We start from the raw sequence: 25,937 nt of genomic DNA, 5'->3' as shown, positions 1-25,937 counted from the left end.
CATGGTCTGAGGTGACCTGTGTTTTTTTACCTCTCGTATTTTAATCTCTCTTTAAGTTATGTGTGGTGTTGATAAGCTTCATTTTACTTACTATTTATAAATACTATTACTCGTATATTCTAGTGTCGCATGTAAATCAGCATACAAATGACACTCACCGTTAAAATAATACAGCGCAAAAGAAAATAATATATCCAGAAAAGAGGCCATTCGCGTACAGTTAGGAACAAAGTAAAAGGCAATTAATTATTATTTAATCTATGGGCCCGCGGCATATGGTTGAGCGTTACGGTCAGCGGAGTCCACCTCGCCGGACATGCTCGGCTGCACCGCGACCGCTCCGAATTCAAATCAGCTCAACCGTCTTCGACTTTTCTACTTTGAAGAAACTGGCAAATAGGCATGCAATAGTCCCCATAGTAGGTGGTCATCTTTGTCTACACATTTGCAATATTCGATGCTTTTACCTTTGAGTTAGTATTGAAGATAAGCTGTCTACGTTTTTTAAGAATCGAATCTTAAAATTCCAAATACTAGGCAGGGGTTATTAATGTAAGCACACTTAAAATTGTAAAGCTGGTACAGTATCCGAGTTTTAAGGAACACCACAATAGTAAAATGGTCTTAGCCTAATGGGAACACAAAATATAAAAATTGTAGGAAGCCATTCGAAATGTAATTAGTAACTCTATTTACTTTAATTGTACAAATGCTATCGTTATACACGTATGTGCCTGTACTAGTTAGTAGTACAACGTTACATTAGTTATACATAAGTAGTCATTATTTAGGTACATAGTATGTTCATAATGCGATATTTTTTGCAAATACAATACATTAATGAGCAATATGAAAGAAAGGTATAATTATGTAGCATCTCTTCATTTTCCTGTAAATCTCAATTTACTGTGATATAGATCATCAACTCATCAATCATCACTGTGAAGTTAATTGCTACATTTTTATAAAGCTCGTACAATAGATCTCTGCGAATATAAACTAAAAACTCGCAATTAAAAGATCAATTAAAACCGAACAGCGCTATCACGTCTGACACTACGTAACACGGGGATGTAGAGCCGTAGACACGCGACTTCCACTCTACCGACTCTACGTGGGCAGTTGCAACCTGCCAGCCAGCCGCGCTACCGCGTTAACTCTATCGTTCGCTCCGGAAAACGGAAGTGCAGTGAGTGACTCTACCAATAATAATACCATAATTCGGCTCAATTTACCATATTGTATGGCGGTGTTTTATTATCAAGGACAGGGTGAAATCGTAAGTTATTCACTTTTTCATTTTATTTTAGTGCGTGTATTCTCAAAATTAGTTAAATGACTTTTCCTTATATTGGTATAATTTATGTTAATATTTACAAACTTTATTTTTCTAGGATATAAAGATGTTCTATAAAATGTTAATTGTCGATATAAGATATTATGAGACAAATAACTTTTTCATAAATAATTCTATGGTAGTGGCTTTTACATTATTATTTACCGATTTTTCGGGTTCTTTTACACATTTGAGAATTTATAAAATAAAGTTTGAGAATACGTTAATTGTTTCTACATCCCATATCATATTTGAAAATATAATTAGTCCTGACAAGTTTTAAACCTTATAAAATGTAACTATAATTCATATAAACAAACTAAAGTTAATATGACTATAAAATTTAACTGTAGGTAAAATTTAACTGCACTCATAAAATCGATTAGTCAGATTTTTACAATTTTATACAAATAGATATCATTTCGATGGAAGATTGTCGATTTAGATTTCTATTGTAAGGTACACGCTTTATAGCTTTTTGTTTTATGCTAATATAAATAATTATGTTTATTATATTATGAATTAGTTAATGACATGTGCTCATAGTTTTATGTTAGAGAAAGCATGTTTCGTACATCAATCAGTCGTTAGAGGTCGAAATAGTGTTGTTAGAATAATAATACGTCATTTTATATCTCAATAATAGCTAATCGAAATTTTATTCATATACTGCTTTAAATAAATGATAATTTTACGATTTTTCTTTGAATCGGTGATCTCAAAAGTCAATGAGTCGGTATGCGACTTTCACTATTAGTTTCACTGGGAGATAACATTGTTTGAATAATTTTGGAGAATAAATGTGGGTAGTATGAGAATTAAGTGAATGTCTTCATCACTACATCACGTCCAGCACGTGACGAATCATTCTTCTTGGAAGGACTGGAACCATCACCACAATAAGTAAATACTGATAAATAGACATTACACATTTTTAAAATACGCTATGGCAATATTTTACACTATGCTTGGAATTAATGCATGTAAAAGAATTGGAGAATTTTTGGAGATATAAGTTTAATATTTGATAATTTAAAATATGCAGAAATTATCAAATCTCAACCTTTAGTAGGTAAACATTGGATAGCTTAATTATTAATAACGAGAGTAAGAAAAGCACGTAAACAAATCGCTACAATAAGTAGATCGTAACCGATCGCCGCTTATGGGTCAGATTTTATCTCCGTACAAATTGTTTATCGCTTATCGCTAAAGAAAGTGTTATAGCCCCGCTTAATATTTATGAGATTTTGCAATCTCATGACATGACCCTACGGGGTACAAACTTTTAATTGTGTGGCACAAAGTCAAATCCGGTCAAGATTTTTACGTATTTTACAAAATCTATCCTCCCACTTTACTCTGATACCCTCTCGAATTGATTGATGTTTGTCATGTATTTCAGAACAACTTATTACCTATTGGTAGTAAGGTGCGGATGACATTAATGGTTTTAAAATAACTTCTTCATTTTAAACTGAAATGCGTCGTTGCAAGATATTTGTTTTTCTAGACCGATTTTAATTGAACTTTCGAACCCTGATAAATGATATTATTTAATTAAGCTTGTAACTAATTGAACAACTTAGGTCAGCTAGGTCGCCATTGACTTTCGGACATTCTAGTGAAACGGACAACCTATTAAGTTATGTGGACAATAACTAAACCCATAAGAACCCTAGCAGGTTACGCAGGCTTCATGCACACAACATTTCAACCGAGATACCGATATCAATTTGGCTATATTTTCTATTTTAATGGTATATGAAAATAGTACGATATGAATGCGAATATTATTCACAAAGCCATTAATAAATACCAATATAGTATCGCCTCTACCATTCTGTATCGCCTGATTTACAACGCTAGCTACATAGTTCTCTTTTTAGTGCGTTTGCAAAACCGAATCAAATTATTATTGCAGATGGATGTTGGTGTAATTCAGAGTATCTATATAGGTACAAATAAACAGTAAACGCTTATCTAAGCTACACAGATGCAATACGAAATTGTGTCATGATTAGTTCAGATTAAACGAACCGTAAAATCATTAAACAGCTCAGAACTAGTATAGTTGTACAACTAAAAATAATGTCGTACTATAATAACGTCGCTATTTTAGTAATTCGTTAGTAATATTTAACGCATTTTATAAATTGAAATAAATATATTTTATCTATTCAAAATAATAACTAAATGTTTATTTTTATATTGAATTCTAAAGCCATTTATTGAATTAAATAAGTATAAAATAATAGATAAGTATAAGTACGTTTCAATTTAACAAACGAAATTAAAGGCTTTCTTCTTCTTTTGTTAAACCTTTTTTGTCAGACTATTTATCTATGTATATCTAGATTAATAAGTTTTATAATCCTATAAAATTATTCCATAAATTAACGCCTTATTATCCTATTTTAAATATGTAATAATCTTTTAATTTTCCAATTACCGCCTACTTTCATCTTATGTAAATAAATTGTGGTTATTAGCTTCGCACCAATTGGGCGATAGTACTTAGAAAAGTTCCCATAATTTTATTGTTATGCAAACCTTTACTTAACCCGAGAAGCTTAACTCAGTTTTCATGTGAAAAAATTGACATAATTTAACTAAGTTTTATTGTATAAGATTACTTTGCTGTAATGGTGTAATCACTTAATACTTTATAATGCTATTTATCGAATATACTATATTAATTACTCGGTGACGTAAATTAACCTATGATGTTTATTTAAGTTAAACAGTAATACACATATTTAACGCAACATAACTTATGAAATAATATGATATTTAAAAAAATAATCGTTTAATATAAAGTAAACTACCGGACCACTCACAATGTTATAACTTTTGAACTATCTAGAGCTTACACGATTATATACCTAGCCTATAAGACATGTGTGCATTAGAAACAAATGCACTTATTTATTTTAATAAATAAGTAATAGTAATCCAAGACTTGATAACTAGGGCATCTGGTATTTTTAATATGTAAATAAGGCTGAATTGTGAAGCCTTATTTACATATTTATAATAATAGACATTGTTATTTTATTAAAATTTTATATTTATATTTATAAAGTCACCATGTCTAAGGTAAATTAATTAAAATCTTCGTAAACTTAAAAAGGCAACGCTATGCCAGCGTTTTGGTAAAAATAACGTGCATAAATTTGGTAATAAATGTTTTAAATCCCTAAATTTGTCCGAATTATTTAAATATTCATAATTTGAAAGCGGCGTTTGTTTTGTTAGAAAGTGAATATATTTTTAAAACATTAGGAATAAAAAGACATAAAAAGTTATTATAATTGTTTTCTCATTTTTATGGTTTCTACTTTTATATTGTGGTTATTACTAATACTTTTTACTTACGGGGGTAGAAGTATAGCTAAAGAGTAAATTGTAACTCCTTATAAGTACTACGCGGAATTTTCTAATGGTAAAGACAGATATACACAAAAAATACTGCCGATACACGATACTGCCGCAATTATCAGAGTTCTATGAGTTAAAAAAATACATCTAATAGGTACGTTTCATACGTCGTGAGGTTTAGTGATCGGGGAAATTATCAATCCCACTAGTAAGCTTTTTGTTAAGTTGGAAATCGTGCGAAGCGTTTTCATTTACAATGCCTTATCTACGTGTGAAACATCTGTTTTATAAAAATTGTTGGATGCGATTGATCTATCTCTCAACCAACTGCACCATTATTTAATACTGATAGGCTTCTGTTAACAGTTTTTATATCCCGGCAAAAATTTGCATGATTTCAGCCGTTTCATTTCGTTTGTGTTGTTTATTTAAGCAGTTATATCAACTCCGATGTTTTAATGTGGAACTGGACCGCTACATATATTTCTACATTAGCAGCAGAGTAGCGCTAAGTACTCTAAAAGTTCTGCTTCCTATAGACAGGTGATAGACCTTTACTGGTTTCAGCTTAGTGGTCACTTAATATTAGATCTATTACACCCATTTCCATGACGAAAAATTGTCTTCATTTACGCGTAGACGCATTCAAACACGAAGACCATCAACTTTTAGATAATGTAAGTGATGTTTATTGTCTGTTGAAAAGGAAAGTTAGTAAAAAGAGCAAATTATCTTTTACACAACGACTTCACAATTAATATAACAATGGCACTTAAGAACAAATGGCAATTTGTTATGACCTTTGCCTCAGGGGTTTTCGTCTTGTTACAGGTTGTTGTGTATACGTTTTATTGAGTAGTATTTGTATCACCCTGGATTGTCACTATTACCACACTGCAACAGTAGCTACTTACGCAGCTTCGTCGCTAAGATATGCTTGGGATTATCTAGTACTAAACTTGAAAATTGTTATGAAATCAAAAATGTTAGGCACCTAAAATGCTAAAACCTACCAAGCCGTTTGGGCTACATGACGTGCCAAAGAATAAGACATGCATACATACACTTGAAAACATTAAATATCATCCGCAATCGGGTAAAAAGTTATAATGCGATGTTTGGTCAAATGAAGTCTAATACACATACCTATGCATTTCTTAATAGATCCAATACATTCGGAGGAAACTGTCTTTGAAGGAATAATCCACAGACAAACAAACACGCGAGTGATTTATAAGTGTCCCTATCTAACGAACGGAGCACTAAAACTATAAGATAACATTTGCAATGTAATCTTCCTCTTGTTTCTTCGCAAACCGCGAGACACAACCACAACATCGACCACCTGCATAAAACAAAAAGTGTGTGTGTGTCAGCTACGACGCACGATTGGAGTTTACTCCTTACGAATGATAATTATGATATATATCGAATAGAAAAAAGGGTAGGTAAATGAACGCATCTGCTAAAATGATAAGAGAAACAAACATATATCTGTAATTATTCGGATTATTTATATTACTTCAATAATGCGTATTACATAAAGTATGTTACAAAATAATATAAAATAGCGCCATCTAGTGGCAAGTTTTATAAATTGTAAGTTTGCAAGTTTATCAATCTATGTATTTTGGTTCCAAATATTATAATGGTAACTTAATATAATTGTTTATATTAAAGTAAATTTTAATATAATATAATTATTTATATTTAAAACAATGTTAAACGTTTTATAACTTAAAACTTAATAATTATAATTTCTTTGCCATCTATAAAATATCCTTGTTGCAATTTACGGATGAAATTTATATGAGACTCAATAAACATGTTATTATATGTAATTTGGATTGTTTCTGAATGTTTTATAATTCTAGAATTCATTTAAAACGTATTGCTAATTTTATATAACTTATTTTGAACATAATTCATTAGCAATAATTCTGTAATAAATATTAAATAATACTGTTTTGATTTTTCCCGTTTATCGTTGATAGATGGTGCTGATCAATAATGCATCCATTTTTATAAGTTAAATTAATATATCAGTAACTTACAAAAGCCTCTTTATGTTAAAAACTTATTTTGCTAATATTATATCTTATTCAATTGCTTACTGATTTTATATGTTACTCTTCTTTAAAAACGTTCATAAAAGATTGTTAATCATATTATGGCGCCAATGTTCATATTTTTCACAGTGTTTATAAATGATCAAACCTATAACTTAATTTATGCAAAAATGTAAACAAATTAGTTAATGACGTTTTAATGTTTTATATATTGCTAATTATTTTTATTGTAATAATTACTTTCATATGGGATTTGAACTTACTGTATTTTAAATTAATAAAAGCACTCTTGATTCATATTTTGGTTACCGTTACGCCTCAACTTTTCGTGTTACACTTGATTTTACTCCTCATAAAATTTCCGTACCGGGCCTTATAACTCAAATCGTTTCTTAAGGAGTAAACTCCAAAAGTGCAGATCTATTTCATCATCCTTATATTGAATTCTTGTAATAAAGACATAAATAATGTTGGCAAAAATTGATATCATACTACGGTATCTGCGACTTCTCTGGCATATAAGTTAGCTCATGTTCAACTATTGCTTTATATTACTGTTAAGTTTACATACGGACGTTCAAGTTTAATAATGATTTACTTAAGAACCTATATAAATAACCATTAAAATAAAACAATCTAAAATATATTTGTTGATTTAATCTGTTCTGAACACAACAAATTAAACACCTTCGAATTAAAGAACCTTATTTATAACGCATTCATACCATAACCTAGGATGTTACATGTAAGCAATATATTTTTATGTTATTGACAAACCAATGCTCTTTTTTTCTTGTATTAATGTATTTACCAGTGAACTATCTCTGGTAGAGACTTGTCTTTTCAATTTCACCTACACGACAACTCCGGGCAAGACTCGGGAAACGCGCAAGATATTCCTAAACTTACAGACAGCGAACCCGTTTTCACTTCAGCGCCTACAAATACTACACTTGCAATGTTAAATGCCAAACTTTAAAGAAAACGTTAAACAAGCAACATTCGCAAGATATCTGAAGGGACACCGGATACGGAGCGGGATGAGTCCGGTTCCCGCACGCTCGGACGCCCCGACACGCTCGCTGCTCACCTGCGGGCTGCGGTGGATGCCCCACTCACTTATTTATCGAGACTTGCATCGGTATACACGGAAAAAGCTCAACCTAAATGTCTTAATTTAATAGAAATAATGAACATGCCTTCCTCTTGATGTTGGATGGTTATTGGATTAGTTAGCGACGTAGATCTCAAGAGGGCGTGCTTCCAAAATCTACAGGAAGATAAAAAAATTGTATTTCCATAAAATTTAAACATATGTAAACACATACACTAAATTACACTTGGTTACTAAAGTTACGCCTATTTAAGCTTTTCTGCCAGTCTTTGTTGTCTCTGCGGATTACCTACATTTTGAAACAAATCCATTAGGTAACGTGTAGCCAAATATGGGTGCCAGCGTAAAAAATCAAAACAACCAAAATCTTACAATGAGAATACACATCGTAGGCCGAGTCACGTGGGTAGGCTAGCTAATGAATGAAACGCTTTAGAAGCTGATGAGCCGCAGGTCGCAGCCGCAAGCCGCAAGCCGTTAAGCTGACGGCGTGCGACACAGTACCAACTCTCATACAGGAAGCAGCCCTATAATTAACTGTAATTGCGAAGACCCAGATACTTTCGCGTAAAAAGCGGCTCACCTGCTCTGCATCTCCGGATTAGATATCACCGTGTCCATTGTTACTGTTGACACGGCTGAGTAAATATTTCATTCATTGAATGAGCATTCCGTTTTGGTGACCCTAAAGGTTACATTGCCTACTTAAAAAGGAAAGTGATATATTAGAAAACTATAAAACGTGAAAAATGTTTAATGGTCCTTTGCTTTTTTGACTTTATTTGCAACATTTTGATCAAGATGTGTGTTTAATTGAAAAGGCGTGTTAATTCAACGTTCAAAAAGTGTTTAAACAGCTAATAACTTTTGAATAAAGACATTATACATTAATTAATGTAATATTATCATATCTGTACTTCCGTTTTCTATCTATAATGTCATTTACTTGTCCGATATTCTACGATTAACATAAACAAAACAAATACTTTAAGAATGCTATAACTTTTTTCAAGATATCATAACTATGTGATATCTTGAAAACGAAAAGTGTAGAGTGCATAATAGATAAATTTAACAAAAACTAGTCAAATACTTACGAACACAAAATTGCATACAGTAAAATAGGTAGAATGGACACAGATTCTAAAAGTTCTGTCTCCTTTACACCTCGGCATCTCTGAACAACAATAGTTTATTTTGATATATACAACAAATTATTTCAAATCATCCGTAATAGTAACTCTCGCTTTATGAAATGTATTATTAAAAAGAGATTTGGAAGACGGACTATAATATGGGCGGATTTCTAAAACTACTGGTTAAGTGTAACAAAATGTATAGAGAAATTATGCTAAACTTTTTAGTAGTTATCTGCTCATATCGTAAACGTGTTTGCTTTTTTTCTTATTAGTTTGTTCTTTCTATCTAATTATTTCTACAAAATAGATTTACGTCATTACCAACACATCTTCCTATAGGTAATCCGAAATAGCTAAGGGCATAATAGGCAAGGCTTAAAAAATTATGGAGAACTTATACTTCATGACAGTTTTCTTTTAGGAACACCTATTGGGTCTTTTTTCTGACGCTGAAATTTTTGCCGTTAAAGCATGTAAAAAATAAATTACTGGTAAAATAATTTGATGCTTGTTTCGATTTGAATCTTAGGACTTCTGGAGAGGGAATTTTCATTCCAATTTCATTTCATTCCAAAGAAGTACAACAGCTATTAAGACAAGCTTCAACCATGCTCAAGTCACATATTATGCTAATCACACACATTTAACGTACTCTGCGTATACTTACAGTATTTAACATATGTAGACAACATAGTTATATTGCTACTACGGCTTCAAGGAACCGAGCAATAATTGGCTTGAAGGAAAGCTAAGGAAACACTTTACAGGATTAACTATAATTAGATTTCTTAACAAATTAGGGATTTAGGACACTTACTGTAAGGTTTGATTACACGTTACAGATTAGCTCCCTTCTTAATACCTGAGAGTAAAACAGCTATTGTGTATATATGTGTACCAATATGAGTTATTAAAATATCAATTTAATAATCTCTTAGTTAATAACTATAAATAATTTTATTTGCATTTCTAACAGAGTGATTTATTTTTATTGCACAAATGTGAAATCCGTAAATCTCGTCTTTTGCCAACTAGTACTTTAATCGCCAATGAATACTTTATGTTCAATTTTAAAGGTAAAGTAAACACGATGTAAGATGAAATTTTGATTGCCTCCATGTGATTTGATTAGATAACGTTCTGTAGCCAAACATCCGCCGTAACTTTAGTTATGAACAATTGTAATAACTATTACGATTTCTACGTTATGGACCGCAAACACGCTATAGACGTGCTTATTGCAGATGTTCTCACAACATGGTGCCACAAATTTTGCAATAACGAGCTTTGATTGGTTTATACCACATAGATCACATTTCCAGATCATTGAGGTCAATTATTATTTATTCGCTTTCTTTGTGATCAGCATAGTCAACAACATTTAAATGTTAAAGAGTTCAAATTTATCTTTATTTATTTATATCCCATACTAAGATTATCTCTGTGTTATCACAAGAACATACATACAACGGCTAGATCTACAACGTAAAAGTTAATTCATCATTTATAAACCTTGCCGAGATATTGAACTCACTCTAAGTGAGTCCTCCACCATGAACAGTCCTCGATCAACAGTACAAAAACCAGCTTAAATAACAAATAAAGAAACTACATTTTCTTTACAATTAGCGCAGAAGCAATGGTAGTTTGGATTGCTGTATAAAGAACTAAGACTATAAGGAACTAGGAAAACATGGATAATGTACTCCATGTAGAATTTCTTTTTCATTAAGTAGCATGTCTCCATGTGGGGCTCTATGCACTTAACCTCAGGTGCTAGGTATTTACAAAAGCACACTCACGTAAAAGCATTCGTACGTGACTAGACTAGACATGGTAATAGTAAATAGGTACCTTGCAGAGTACATGTTTTGCACGCATGCTTGTTTCAATTTTGCATAGGTGTTCGCGCACTACGCGATGGTAACTGTGATCTAAAATGGATGAGGTAAATCGGAGTAACTTTTATGGGATATAAATTTCGAGGAAAAATGATCAGTGGTCTTCATCAGACAACTCCTACCCCATTTACATACTTACAGGAAAATGAATGAATATAGTAGAAAAGTTAGTTAATATCAAAGGATAATGGATCTTAGCAGGAAAAAATTAATCATTCACACTGGATATCCTGAGGTCAATACATACCTCAAGTTGCTCGAAGTTAGATACACAATAGCAAACAACATACAACGACCTACCAATTTTGCTACAGTTGTCCCAAACCTGGTGACTAATTACTTAACCTTAGACTTTGTATATACAAATGGTAATTGTTTCTTATAATTGTTTGTTATCACACACGTTATCACATTAAGCCCATGTCAGCGGCAGTGGGGCGTGGAGTAACGGAGGGTAGCTTTCTCTCGTTTCGGCGGCCGCGCTGCACTCCTTTCGGGAGTACCTGGCGTCACGCTACGCAAACATTCTTAATTTGTACGGAATAACACTTTCATGTCGCACTGTAGTTTGTTTCAAGTGCGATATAAAAGTGGTACATATTTTTGGTAGCTTATGTACTTCTAAAATTCTGTATAATCTATGTTTACATGGATGACATCATCTTTTGCACATAGTTGAAACTTTAATACTATTTAATTACGCGTTAATATAACCCCATAATTTGGCACCAGGACGCTGATACAATTTACACAAGTGTATATGGTATATAGTACCTAGTAGTACTTTCTTCCATTGAGGAATCTTACACGGAGATCACTACCATCGCTAAATGAAATTAATTAATAATGTAAACTTTATTACGTTATAGGTAGAGCTTTAGGAAAGATATAACTTAAAATCATGATTCAAATTTAATTTAAGCTCTAATTGAAGTTCGCGGTAAGCTTTTTAATAATTCGTTTAGAACTCATTTTATAAAGATTTTGCTTTAATAAAGCTCCAATTCAAGACTCTACTTATGTCCAAAGTTTGTCGAGACATAAACATCAATAAAATAAGTTCATAATGACGTAACAATGTGTTAAATGTGTGTGACATCCAAAATTTGTCAAAAGTTGGTTCAATACACACCCGTGAGACCTGGTGATAATTTCTAACCGATCATGATCACTCCCATGTGATAACGACCGAAAAACAAAGGTCATTCTCCCATAGATCAGTTCCAGTCGCATTCAGCGGCCTTCGCACCCGTTTCGCTAGTTGCACCTTTTGTTTCAACCTACGTGTCATATTGTAGGGCTATCGAACTTCAAGTCAAATCTTCTTTAGTGGAGAATATTTCGACAGATTTCTAATTGAAAAAATTAAGAATGTGTTAGGGATGAAGTGAAGAGAAACAAAAACATTAAAAACAATGGTTTTCTGCGGTTGTCATGTTTGAAAATTTTAACGATGCAATTAAGTCGCTGGGGCAAGATTCGCTGTAGAGTCCGTAGAGACTATAGAGTCACTTTACTGTAAATTTCAAAAATTGGTAAAAATTTAAGCTTCAACGATTATTGACGCCTCTTTATATTTAACTATCTTAGGCACTATTTCTCCCTAATGAAAGAAACAAAGAAATTAAGCGCTACTATGCCCTGCTTTAAGGAATTCAATAACACAGAGTTACTGAAACGAATTCCGTAATTTTGTAGCTGCGCTCAAGAAGGTTGTAAACATCAAGAAAAATAAGTGAACTTCATCAAAGAAAATCGTTGCAACATACTCAGATGTTTCTAGACATTTTGTCTTCAAATATAGTTTATGATTTCAGCGGCAGCCCTACACGGCACATTAGTTTGTCGCCGAAATATACGTCAACGACACCTCACGTTACACACATCCGGCGGCGCGAGGTCATTTTTTAATTGTTTTATGTAATTGTCCTTATTGTTTTGCAAGCCGATGCGTGTGAATGAACCTCTTCAATACAGGTTGATGTAACGTAGAATTTCGAGCTTGTTGCAAAGTGCATGCCGTATTATTTTATTGTTGCTTGGGAAATGTGGCTTTGGTAATTTGACAATAGGTGATTCAAAGATAATTTGACAATAATCTTAAGAAACATTTAGTGGCTTTATCCTCCGGTTTTAATACCAAAACTAATTTCGCCTACCAAATACCATAATTCAATAAATTGGTACCTGTACTCAAAGGACGCTATCATTCAACCGGCCAATTTTAGACTACCCTAAATACTCTACATGTGGTGTAGTGGAAGATTCATCAATATTTTTTGTACACGTGTATAAAAGAAATAAACTGATAGTTGTGGTATATCTTTACAACCTGTTCATGGCTGCTAATACGCCAATACAGGTAAAGATATCTGTATTTTGTTTATATGTATCTATCTGTAGTTAGGTATCTGTCGGAAACAATGCTTAAATTTCAATAAAAACATCCCAAATATGCGGTGAAAGAAATCGAATTGTGTAAGCAAGAAAAAGAAGTAGAAATACCTTCCGCTAATTCGTTTCAAATCAACGGCAAACAGCGTGACGTAAAGATCATGGCTTTTTTAGCAATACCATCATCACATTTTTATATACAATACCACCTGCTGCGTTCAATTTTATTAAATATTAGATATTACGTTATTTGAATTGTCTAGCTTTATAAATTGTTTTATTATCTTTTTTATTCAACTCAGCTTTCTCAGCTATTTTTTAAAACGTTGTGGTTTAAAAACCGGTGCTTATTGCAAAATAAATTATAAAAATTAATATATTAAAGAAATTTATTTATGTGAATAATTTAAAATTCATAGGTGTATGATATGAACATTATTAACTATAACTAAGTATACAAACATTAATCGTTTTATTTAATTAAATTCATTCTTATATGTAAAGACGTAAATTTAATTAATATCTAATATAATAATAGTATTTTTACGATGTCCATTCTAAGACTTGTATATTAGAATCTACTTTTTTATTAACCATCTGTAAACAGCTTTATACTGGTAGCTCGGCAACGGATTGCAAAAGTTGAGACGCAAGATACGGTCGGCTTACAAATAGGTGAGCCTTTGATACGCACTGGTTCCCGTCTGGATGACCCAGTAAGACAAGGTTCTCAATCTTCATTAACTATGAACTCACTACTTTCTTTTTAAGCAATCATGAATAATTAATATTTCTGCGAACACAACTCATAATGCATATGCTATTATCATAGTGTTATGCATCAAAAATAGAATATGACGACAGTATTCGAGAGCACTAAAGCGTAGTGACACTGACACTGAATTTACTCCTACTTTGATTCATGGCTATATATTATTTTGACTAACATAGATAGACTAACGAGTATATGTCTATATAGAAAGTTCATATTTTGAGAATGCGTGAACGTGATAATATTTTTATCTAGCATTCTTCTTCACTTATCTTCCAAAGCGTCGGAATAAAACACTCTTTTTCAGCCATGTTAGGTAGGTACAAAACAACTTGCTAAATAAGTCACAATGGTACATTACAAATAATCAAATGAGCGATAAGTGATAGCTGTAATACTGGTTCAGAGTAAACCCAAACAAGTAATCACGCAACACTTAATTTCTAACACGAACCAAGGATACGGCACCTTTCAAATTCACGGTATAGTAACATTGTCACTTTGTTGCAGGTGGTCGCGAACTCGATGGCACGTGAAGAAAATTAGCACGGTGTCGTAGTGTCATCACTTTCTCCGGTAGAGCACGCGAGGCTTCCCACGGAGAAACCGTGCGAAGAAAAGTTCCGGGAAAATGCTCCTCATTGTAACGAGAAACAAGGTCCGATGTGCCAGGTGAACACGCACCATGAACGCGAACCAGCGTTCCTCACCCAAGTTCCCACCGCCGGTTCGATTAAAACGGACTCAACACAGATGCATCCAATTGCTTTGGTTTCTAACGTGCTTGCAATTCGCCGTCTCCAATAGACCACCACGTTTCCTCATAGATGGCCGATCTGAAATAGTTGTAAGATTAAAGGAAGGCCCTGACACACAAGTGGGTAAGAATTTAAAATTTCATCTTACTTACAAGCCTACAACGAAGTGAACGGGGTCCCAAATACACTTTTACTTCTCTTTTTTATCTTCCCAGTCAAGAAAGTTGTTATCAAACAATTTAAATTCATTTTAGCTTATTATAAGATGTAAAATATAAAAAATACATATATAATAAAATAAGTCCTTAGAAGGCCTTAATCAACTTTGCCAAAGCCCTTTATCATGTTTTTACGCCACCTCCTATATAATTTACAAAATATACATATTATGATTCATACAGGAAATGCATTTTGCTCAACTATCCACTTCGTAGCACATCGTGAAGAAATCTAAATACCTTAAACCTTACGTAGATGTTCTTATTCGATGAATTTTATTGCAACCCAAGTGTTGAAACCGTAGCGAAAATCTAAGTCTATGGTTAAATCTGAAATTCCAATTAAAACTTTGCCTAGATTGCTCGATACCCTACTTTAATGTTGATGAACCCAAAAATGTAGCGAACACTTAAAATTTGACGGTTAAGGTAACCATTGATATCAATTAGTTTTGCAGTAATGAGATCGGAGTCCGCGCCTTGAAAAATAGTGGGAACTTTAATATTCACAACTTTTACTAAGTGTTGGTATTGTATAATTGTAGAAGCCCTCGCGTCGGGCGATAGTCCGGAAATTGCTTTAGGGGGAACTGTGTTTCCACGACAACAGACACCCAACAGGGGGAAGCCCTACTCGTTCCTGTACCTGGTATTGAAGGGGCTGACAACGATTAGTCATTGTATCCATTTATGCCATAACTAGATTTCCGCGTGTCCATAATATTGTGCAATGTTTATAATAATGATGGACATTCATTTTGAGACAATAATTGTGATGCGTAATAATTAACAAACTAAGTGGTTATTACTTCCTGTACAAAGATAGATTCCATCAAAGTCAAAATGGAAAATAGAGGATCATATAATAAAACACAGGTGATGTAATTTTAATATAATCAGAATTCTTATTTACTTTTGATTAGGTACCTACAAAAAAAAAAATTTTTACAGTCCTCATCTCGAAAACGGTAAGTAATGTTATGGCTAACTCCAAATTAACTGTACAAATTATTTCAGGAAGCCTTATTTACCGACTAAGGGGCGTTGACCCCGATGGAGATACGCTAACATTTGGTATCAAGGATCAAGTCGGAAGTGATATACTAAGACTAGAAGCCATTTCGTCCAACGAAGCTAATATTTATTTAGTTAAAGAATTAGATAGAGAGGTACGTACAACAGATGAACTTACGAGTATTTTTAGGTACGGAGGTATATTCTGCAAGTACTATGAATATGTTAATGAAAAACTTGAAGTTAAGTGATTACGTACCTTCAACGATAGATAACGTACAAGTAGCTATTTCTGAAGACATCTCTCATGTACCTCGTACCTATCTATGTCCAAGATACCATGTTGCTACTCTCATCATCCTGAGACAGGCTCTTCCATTAAAAGTTATAAGGACTTCGAGTGGTAGGACTTCCACGGTCGAACTGTAGAGTCTCACCACGTTAAAATGTTTTATGCAATATTTCGAAGACAAAGTAGGCTGAGTATCACATAAACAATGAAATTGTTACTTCCTATTTTACCGGTAATAAAAATGCCATTTATTTTTTTATTCGCAGTGTAACGGTCGTTTTAAGTTTTAATTACCTACAAATACACTTAAAAAGTAAGGCAATGTTATTTTAAGATGTTCATTAGAAGCTTGCAATTAACACCAAATATTTTTTTTACATAAAATGTAGAGCAGAGTTATTTTTAAATCTACCGAAAGTTGTATTGTATTATTCTTCTGCTACCAAAAAGCATCTATCGAGACCAGTTAAATTTTTTAACCCTATTTTATTACGTCTGTAGATGTATAGGTAATTACATTACCTATGTAAGTATGTACCTACGAGTACCATTTTTTTGTAAATCTAATTAATAAAATAAATACTGATTACGTTTTAGGTTCGTGATGAATACTCCTTCGTCCTAACACTGACTGATGGACAATTAGGGGAGGGTAACTTCATCACACAGAGCTTCTTGCTATTAGTCGAAGACGTGAACGACAACGAACCAGTGTTCAAGCCCTATCCCTCCGCCATTACTGTGAGAGAAGACGCTTCTCCGGGTGTGCTGCTTACTGTGGAAGCAACTGATCTTGATGAAGGAGCTTATGGCCAGGTAAATGGATTTTAATATACTTTCAACTTATTGCAAAAAGTGTTACTTCATACTCGATTATTTAAATTATATGCAGCTTGTGAAATATGTCCGGTTGAAATATGTACTAAGAAAGGTACTTATTATGATTGCTAAACGCGCCAGCGCAATAAACATAACATCAATCATAATCCCAGGAATACTCTTCCACCCCAACACAAATTTTAGTGTTGGGGTCTTCGTGCAAACAATTCAAAACATTTCCATAAATTTTCATGTCAATGATATCATAAAGACCAATACTACTATAACTACATAATAAATATAATAATACTATAATTCTACTTAACACACACATTGTTAAACGTCGTCTATATGAACCTTAAAATTAAAATTTATTATCATGGGCATAATTACGTTAAATTTTGTCTTTTTGAACTATTAAAAGTTTTATGTTTGTTATAAATGTTAAATTGGGTACTTGACAGTTATAACAATAAAATATGAAATATGTTGGATATGATAGCTTATAAGTAAACATAAATTATGCAGTATTTCGTTTATTTTTTAATATGTTCTAAGTATTTTAATTTTTAAAAAGAAATTTTCGATTTTTTATCTGTGGATTTTAAATCCCAAAACGGCGACAGTGCTGCCTCAAATGTCATGTGACGTCACTACATCGAAACCTGTCGATCACATCGAAACCTGAAGTATGTGTAACGTCGAAGTTTATTTCTATATTTTCAATGTGTTGACGTCACGCTACGAAATGACACTTGACCGCCTGTTTTGGCGTAACGTTCCGTTTACCGTAATAAAAATATGTTTTTTATTAATAAATAGCCCTTTTTCGAAAAAATGATCAATGAAAGGCATATATAATACGTATATGAATTCATTAAAACAGTTTCCCAAAAAGTGTCAAGTAGCCAATTAAAGGTGAACAATGAGTTAACACAATAAATATGAAAATAAGAGGCTAATAAAGCTAAAATGAAATGAATAATCAGCTGAATGTCATTGTCACATTGTCAGCTGTCGGCAGTGAAACAGTGTGTCAATGTCATAAAATTATCAATTTGCAAATCATACAAATATAAACAATAGGCATTAAACATTGATTTTAAAAATTCTTACAACATTTTCAGGTATTATACCACTTACAAGAGCTCGATGGAGACACAGATAACTTCGCTGTGCAGACAGTGAACGGCAAAGGGGTGATTCGTCTCGCAAACCGCTTGGATTACGAGCGCAAATCGCTCTACCAGCTGAGGGTGCTCGCCGTGGACCGCGCGAACCAGGGCCGAGTGAACACAGGAACGGCCGCTATCCTGGTGAAGGTTCAAGATGTTGAGGATCAACCACCGGAATTTGTTGTTGCAAGCCCTGTTACTAGAATAAGCGAAGATGCGACCGTCGGAACGTCTGTATTGCAAGGTATTTCAACGCATTGTCGTTTTTTTTTTTGTAACGAAGTATGGAATATAAGTTTACTTAGTTGTATTTTTCGTAAATGGTTTGCCCATCAGTATTCTTATGATGATTTGATGCAATCAAAGATAATGTTCAATCAGAGTTACTTAAAAGTTAATTTTTCCCCAATTAATTAACAAAATTAAATCTATTTACTATATTTATTAATTTAAATGAATTAATGCTAAAATCTGGTGACAATTTAATAGTATTTGTCCTGTATGATTTTGTTGCAGTAGTTTGAAATTTAGCAATACTATATATTACAAGTATAATAATAAAATCATTATCAATGTACTTTAAAAGTAATAATATAGCCTGTATTATAATAAAAGAACTACAAAAGTGTGTACAATCATTATTTTTTTTATTTTATTAACAAAGCAAATGATAATTTCAGTGCGAGCCATTGATGGAGACCGAGGTATCAACAACCGTATATCCTACAGCATCATCTCAGGTGGAGAAGAGCATTTTGACATTGACAGCAGCTCTGGAATTGTGTACACTGTTAACCCATTGGACAGAGAAGACCCCAATAACAGCAATGGAGCCTATATTTTGGAAATTCTGGTTTGTTCCATTATATATATCTTTAATATTTGAAATCGAATTTTTAGGTAATATGTATGCATTTACATTATCTGAATGTAATTTCTGATTACTGGATTATCTGCAATCCTTTTCAAATGTATTTTTCTTAATTGACCTTTACAAATACATACACTTCATAAATATACTTTTTAATATATAAATTTCTTTTATTCTTTTATAATAACCCTTATTTTATAATTTTTAGGCTACAGAGGAGTCACATGTTGTTTCACCATTGCCTAGTACAACCACCGAGGTGACAATTATAGTGACAGATGTAAACGATGAGATACCAAGGTTCCGTAGTGAGAAATATATTGGTGAAGTTCTTGAAAATGCTCAACAAAATACACCTATTACATTTTTACAAGATGCCATACCTGAAGTGTTTGATTATGACCAGGTAAGCAATATTTATTTTAGAGATTTTAGTAGATTGCAATGTAGACATATTGGAAATAAAGAATGTAAGGGAAAAGATTAATAATTGTATCATCATAATAATGATTTCTACATAATAATTTTATTCAACACATGAGTGTTGTATACCAAAGTAATCCTCAGGGATAGCAATATGTATTTCATTAATCTCATGTCTCCAATGCTACAAAAGGTTAAAAAGACCATCTACCAACTATGGATAGCATGCTAATCTGCTATTTCTGTTTAATATTTTGTTAAATCATTGCACTCTCTAATTTCAGGGCAAAAATGGGACATTTGAACTATACATTGTGGGTGATAATGGTGTTTTCGATGTTACACCTTTCAAAGGCATAAATGAGGCTTCATTTCTAATTAGAGTCAATGACCCATCTCTAATTGATTATGAAAAGGTCACTGTTATGAACTTCTCTCTTGTTGCCAAGGAAGTGGTCACCAATAATCCTAAAATGAGGTGAGTCGGTCTTGTTTTATATTACAAATAAAATTGTAAGCTATATTTTTTTCATAAAACTGCTAGGTTTCATCAAATTTTTACATTTACATGTATAGTAAATTTATATTTGCATTATTAGTCTTTTGTATATAAGATATATGAGTTTAATGATAAAATGCAAAATTTTAAAATAAAGCTACACACTATAATATCAATGTATTGTTTTTTTTTTATAATGTGACTAAATTTCATAAATTTATGGAATTCAGTATTGTAAATTTAAATATTTTGTATCTCATATAGATAAATTTAACAAGCACTATAAAACTTTATTACCTAGTGAACTGAATGTTTAAATAAAAAAAATATGGATTAAGAATCCAGAATCCTCATTATAACTTCTCTTTACAGCATAGTACCAATCATGGTTCACATAAAAGACGAGAATGACAATTTCCCCGAATTCACAGAATCTCTTTACACAGTATCAATACCTGAAAACTGTGGTGTGGGGACCACTGTTGCATGGGTACAAGCACTTGACCAGGACTCCGATAATTATGGCACAAGGGGAATTAGATACACTAATCTTAGTGGAAGTATAGCTCATTTGTAAGTGTTGGGTTTATTTTTTACAATAATGATAAGTGGTCACGGCTGTCTCTTAATATCTGAGTGTCTATAAGAAAGTTACAATAAGATAAAAGTAAATTATGGGTTAGTTGCTGTTCCTACTAAATTACATCAACTCAAATAGGATATCTTACACATCCCTAAACCCAGACCAAAGTAAGACAGACCTTCATCACTTAATATAAAATCAATTACCATGGTAAAACTGCCAACAATTTAATACATTTTCCAACTGACATTACATATTTTTTGTAAATTGCAAGCATCTAACACCCATAAACACCATACTTTAAAAACATAATTTGAATGTTTCAGACTAAGCCTCAATTCAATATCTGGCGTAATAACAGTGAAGCAAGCCGGCGATGGAAGCTTTGATCGCGAGCTAGTCTCCAGGCATTACCTCACAGTTGAAGCTCGTGATGATCAGGTTTGCCATCCAAGTGAAATTTAATATTTATTTTAATTTTTCGTTATTTATAATTAATTATGATAAATAGTCTCTCCATTAAAACGTTTTATGAATCAAGCAATTATAATTATAAAAAATAGAACCCAATGCTCTCAAAATAATTAACTGAAAAGGAAAGTAATGTTGCCTGGGTCACTCCCACAATTTAGACGAATCCTCATAATGTTTATATAACACACCATATGATGTGCCAAAGAATTAGAATTTTTGACTGTTTTTTCTACAAAAAATATATAATTTTTGTAATATATTTAGAACTTAATATATTTCTTTTAGGGTAAAGGCAATCGAAACACCGCTCAATTAGTGATAAATATACTAGACGTAAATGATAACGCGCCGATGTTCCTTGCAAATAAATATGAAGCAAGGCTGCTGGAAAATGAAGCCCAATTCGAAAACCCTCTGGTTTTGGAAGCCAGAGATATGGATCTGAATGGTAACTAAAATATACTTACAATTTCTAAATATATTTTATTTGTTATGATTACTAATTATTGTCTCTGTTTTATCGCGCATTTAACCTTTTTGTGTTATTAGTAAACATACTCAAATTTATATATAAAAAATACAGTGTGTTACATCCTACCACTACGGGTGTACAATAAGATATATTGTGCTATAAGCCGCGCCAAACTGCTACTCCGGTCTGAAGTTGTTGCGAGCAGGTGTAGTCATACAATTTACTATGGCGGCGCGATTAATTTCTATATTCAAAGCGGTCTATCAGTTTTACGCGGACTATACCTGCGATTTGTTTCATAAATGTGTGATTGCGGTGATAGACGGACGTTTCGTGAACACTATTTCATAGAAGTCTCAACCCTTGTGGTACAATCTCAAGACGTAACGATGGGATAAATGATTATTACGCAAAGATTTTATGCAACACTCTGCAACAGTGAATTATGACCTGCCTCACTGATGGATTCGGGTTTGATATGAGTCCGGTTCGATTTGATACATATGTCAGACATAGAAAGATACTAGCTGACGCGGCAAACGTTGTGTTGCCATATAAATAAAAAGAAATGTTAAGGATGAACAACCCTTATCACTTAGGGGTACGAAAAATAGATAGTAACCGATTCTCAGACCTACTGAATATACATGTAAAATTTGGTAAAAATCGGTAAAGCCGTTTCGGAGGAGTACGGTAACTAACATTTTGACACGAGAATTTTATATATAAGATGATGATGAATGATTGGAAAAGTAATATATGAAAAATAAAACAATAATAATAATTATTAACAAAGCAATAAATGCTAATCAAATTAAATAATTTTGTAAATCTGATATCAATGTTTAATTGTTAATATAAATCGGCCGCTCTCATATTCATTGCTACACCCATTGTGGGTTCATGTGTTCCTAGAATTGTAAATGATTTTTATAGAACAATTGTAAACCATGATTGCAATAAAGTATTGAGTATTGAATATATATGATTACTTTTATGATGTTATTATTTTTTTTTATACAGGAACAAAAAATAGTCATATTGAGTATTCCATAGTGGGCGGTGATTACAAATCCAACTTTACCATTGACCCAAACTTGGGTATCGTCACACCAGTTGGCATACTTGACTTCGAACAGATACCGGGCGACAATAGCAACATACGACCGATACACTTAACAGTAAGTACATGAAAGCTGCGAAAATTAAATGTTAATTGTCATTTTACCACATCCAAATGTATTTTGCATATAATATGTGATTGAGTAATCTAAATAGGCCAAAATCCCAATTATTGGCTATTATATTAGATATTAATCGCAAAGTATGTGATGTATAGAGATTTGAATTATGACAGATCATAAATACTTCTTTCATACTATCTTGAAGGGGGTCTCATTGTTAATGGAGGTGTATAAGGAGATTACTGTTTTTTTGTAATATAGGAGTAGCAGAGGAGCATGCAGTCCACCTGATGGTAAGTGACTACTGCCGCCCATGGACATCTGTAATCAACCTCTATTAGATTAAATTCCTACGTGAGCCAGGCCACAGATGCGGCGCTATACCTGAGGACTAAGCTGGAATGCCGTGGAAAAGTATGTCTCTTTTGCCCTCCAAACCAGAACACAGCAGCACTTAACACCACTGTTATTGGACAGATATATGAGAGGGTTCTACCACTACTTGAGAGATTTATATTAAAAAAAATCTCAAAGGTATGTGAAGTCTACCAATACATTCTTGGCCATCGCGGTGGACTATGCCCTAATCCTTCTCATTCTGAGAGGAGACCCCCGCCCAATAGTAGGACAATCATTGGTTGATGACAAATCATTGAATCTTTTTAACCAGGTGCGAGCCAAAGACTTCGGCGAGCCGCCCCTATCGTCGACGGTGCCCGTCACGATCTACGTACAGGACGTCAACGACCACGCGCCGCTGTTTCAACAGATGCTGTACAAGAGGGCCATACCTGAAGATATGCCTGGAGGGACTAGTGTTTTAGAGGTAAAATTATATCTTCGGGAATAAAACATAATGTGATTAAATTAATTGATGAATTTATTAGGGACGTGAACAATGAATATATAAATACCTCTATATTATTCTTTGCCATTAATTTAATCTTTTCAATAGGTCTTAACCATCTTTCTTCGTCTTATTCTTTTTTATGCACCTAATTATTTTCATATCTCACCTTAGACTCGGTCATTCAAGTTTTATCCACCAATTGAACATACATTTATTCCTTATTTCCTCATTTTTATGCGCTATTAAATCTACAAATGACAACTCATCCGCCTTTATAGTACGTTGTTCTTATTCTGTAGTACTTTTACTACTACGGCGCATACTACTAAGTAGGAGGTCTAAACACATAATAATATAGTCCGCGTAAAACTGCTAGTCTGAATATAGGAATGTTCTGCTTTTAGAAATGCTCTGAATTCCGCTCTGAATATAGAAATGAATCGCTTCGCCATAGCGAATTGCATGACTACACCTTCTCGCGACAACTTCAGAGCGGACTAGCAGTTTGGCGCGGACTATACCACAATAGTAAGTGGTAATACGAATGATATGTTCCAGGTGAAAGCCCGCGACGCGGACGGATCAGCGCCAAACAACCGCATCGTGTACCGCATACAACGCGGCGCCAGTGATAAGTTCGTTATCGACTCCCGCTCCGGCCTGGTCTCCGTGGCCAACGGGTCTTCCCTGGACCCTGACAGGACAGACCCTAAAAGCGACCGGTATACTCTTACTGTGGTTAGTATAATTTGTATATTTATTGTAATGTAATTTTTATGTATTTCTTAAATTTCCATATGGTAGTACTGTTGTAAGGTCATATTATGTATCTGAAAACATATATCTACATAGGGGAACTTAAACTTTCATTTTCAAACCATTCATATCATTTTGATAATTGTAAAACAATTTCATGCACTTTAATTGATTATGTTTTGAAACTTGTATCACAGCTTTTTTATAACTTTTATGTATGTTTAGTATTGTTTAGTGTATGTTTAACACACAAAATATTATCACAGGTGGCACTAGATGGCGGTATCGGGGAGCATCAACTGAGCGCGGCCGTGTTAGTGAATATCACTATAGTGGACGTCAACAACAAGCCGCCCGCGCTCGCCGAGCCCGGCACCGTCAGCGTTCTGGAGAACACACAGGTTAGTTATATGAAAGCACGCAAATAATTACAAAACAAGACAGTTGACGAGTACGGCTACTTGTTATGTTGAGTTTCTACAGTAGATTGGTATGAAACACTATTATGGTTGACGGTATGGCACTGAAAATGTTTTTATATGTTAATGATAATAAAGAAAATAAAAATGCAAAGATATACCCACAACTTTCAAGCCGGAGCTTCTTATACTTTGAGCGAAAATTAGATTTCCCATTTCTTAATGCAAAATGTAGATACTTCGAGGACCTTGCCAGAAATGGCGATTATGTGAACACCGCGCACGAATACGAAAATTTTACTCTACGACGAATACACGAGCATCAAACACGCCCGTAGGATATACACGTTCTCATACTTGCACCTAATCGTCTTTGCTCGATGAGTATCAAGTATCGTTTCGTACGTATAATACGTTAATATCTTAGTAAAAAGTACCAAAATGTACTTCCAGGTAGGCACAATAATCTACCAAGCGATCGCTAACGATCCCGACGAGCAGCCAGTACTGCGGTACGCTATTGACGCCGCGGGCAGTTCCGCGCGGAACGAGGACGGTGTGCCCGTGCCCTTAGCGGAGTACGACTATATGGCGCTCTGGGATCTCAACGCTGTGGATGGCACTCTCAGGGTTGTAAGGTGAGTGTTTGTAAATGAACAGTTAACAAATAAAAATAGCAAGCAGATGATGATCGACACTGCTATCTGTAAACATCCATAATCAGTTCGAAATAGGTAAAGAATCTGAATTTTTAGAATGACGGCCTTTGTTAATGGAGAATAACTATAAAATGTTTGGGGTTATGATGTAAAAAGGTCTCGGAATCGTGTACATTGAAAGGCGTGTTACTTTAATGATAGTTTTATTGAGTTTCTAACTTTACAATTAAAATTAACCTAACTCATATTAAAAGGCCATAGCTCCACAGGGTATTAAAACCTACATAATTTGACAGCCTTTTATGACTGATGTGTAATTTTGAACTATAACCATTAACCATTTGTCTATGTATTCAGCTGTGCTT

General features: G+C 33.4%; 1 protein-coding gene across 1 annotated transcript in view; it reads left to right on the top strand.

Moving 5' to 3' along the window:
* Positions 1-1,105: 1,105 nt before the first annotated feature.
* Positions 1,106-25,937, top strand: part of LOC140749462 (cadherin-23) — a 43,803-nt gene continuing 18,971 nt past the window's right edge. The window contains exons 1-16 of the mRNA XM_073082501.1: positions 1,106-1,279; positions 14,617-14,987; positions 16,100-16,251; positions 16,986-17,204; positions 18,335-18,626; positions 19,063-19,235; positions 19,462-19,659; positions 19,961-20,154; positions 20,548-20,748; positions 21,085-21,199; positions 21,518-21,680; positions 22,728-22,885; positions 23,559-23,714; positions 24,297-24,476; positions 24,761-24,895; positions 25,367-25,551. Coding sequence (XP_072938602.1) covers positions 14,792-14,987; positions 16,100-16,251; positions 16,986-17,204; positions 18,335-18,626; positions 19,063-19,235; positions 19,462-19,659; positions 19,961-20,154; positions 20,548-20,748; positions 21,085-21,199; positions 21,518-21,680; positions 22,728-22,885; positions 23,559-23,714; positions 24,297-24,476; positions 24,761-24,895; positions 25,367-25,551 — 2,717 coding nt within the window. The 5' untranslated portion in view covers positions 1,106-1,279; positions 14,617-14,791. The remainder of the gene's footprint in view (positions 1,280-14,616; positions 14,988-16,099; positions 16,252-16,985; positions 17,205-18,334; positions 18,627-19,062; positions 19,236-19,461; positions 19,660-19,960; positions 20,155-20,547; positions 20,749-21,084; positions 21,200-21,517; positions 21,681-22,727; positions 22,886-23,558; positions 23,715-24,296; positions 24,477-24,760; positions 24,896-25,366; positions 25,552-25,937) is intronic.

The sequence above is a fragment of the Epargyreus clarus genome, unplaced genomic scaffold (assembly GCF_041222505.1).
Source record: "Epargyreus clarus isolate Ecla_fem2 unplaced genomic scaffold, WU_Ecla_fem_2.2 ptg000018l, whole genome shotgun sequence".
In the NCBI taxonomy this organism is placed as follows: domain Eukaryota; kingdom Metazoa; phylum Arthropoda; class Insecta; order Lepidoptera; family Hesperiidae; genus Epargyreus; species Epargyreus clarus.
Note: the sequence above shows the minus strand (reverse complement) of the source record. Positions and strands in the feature narration are given on the sequence as shown.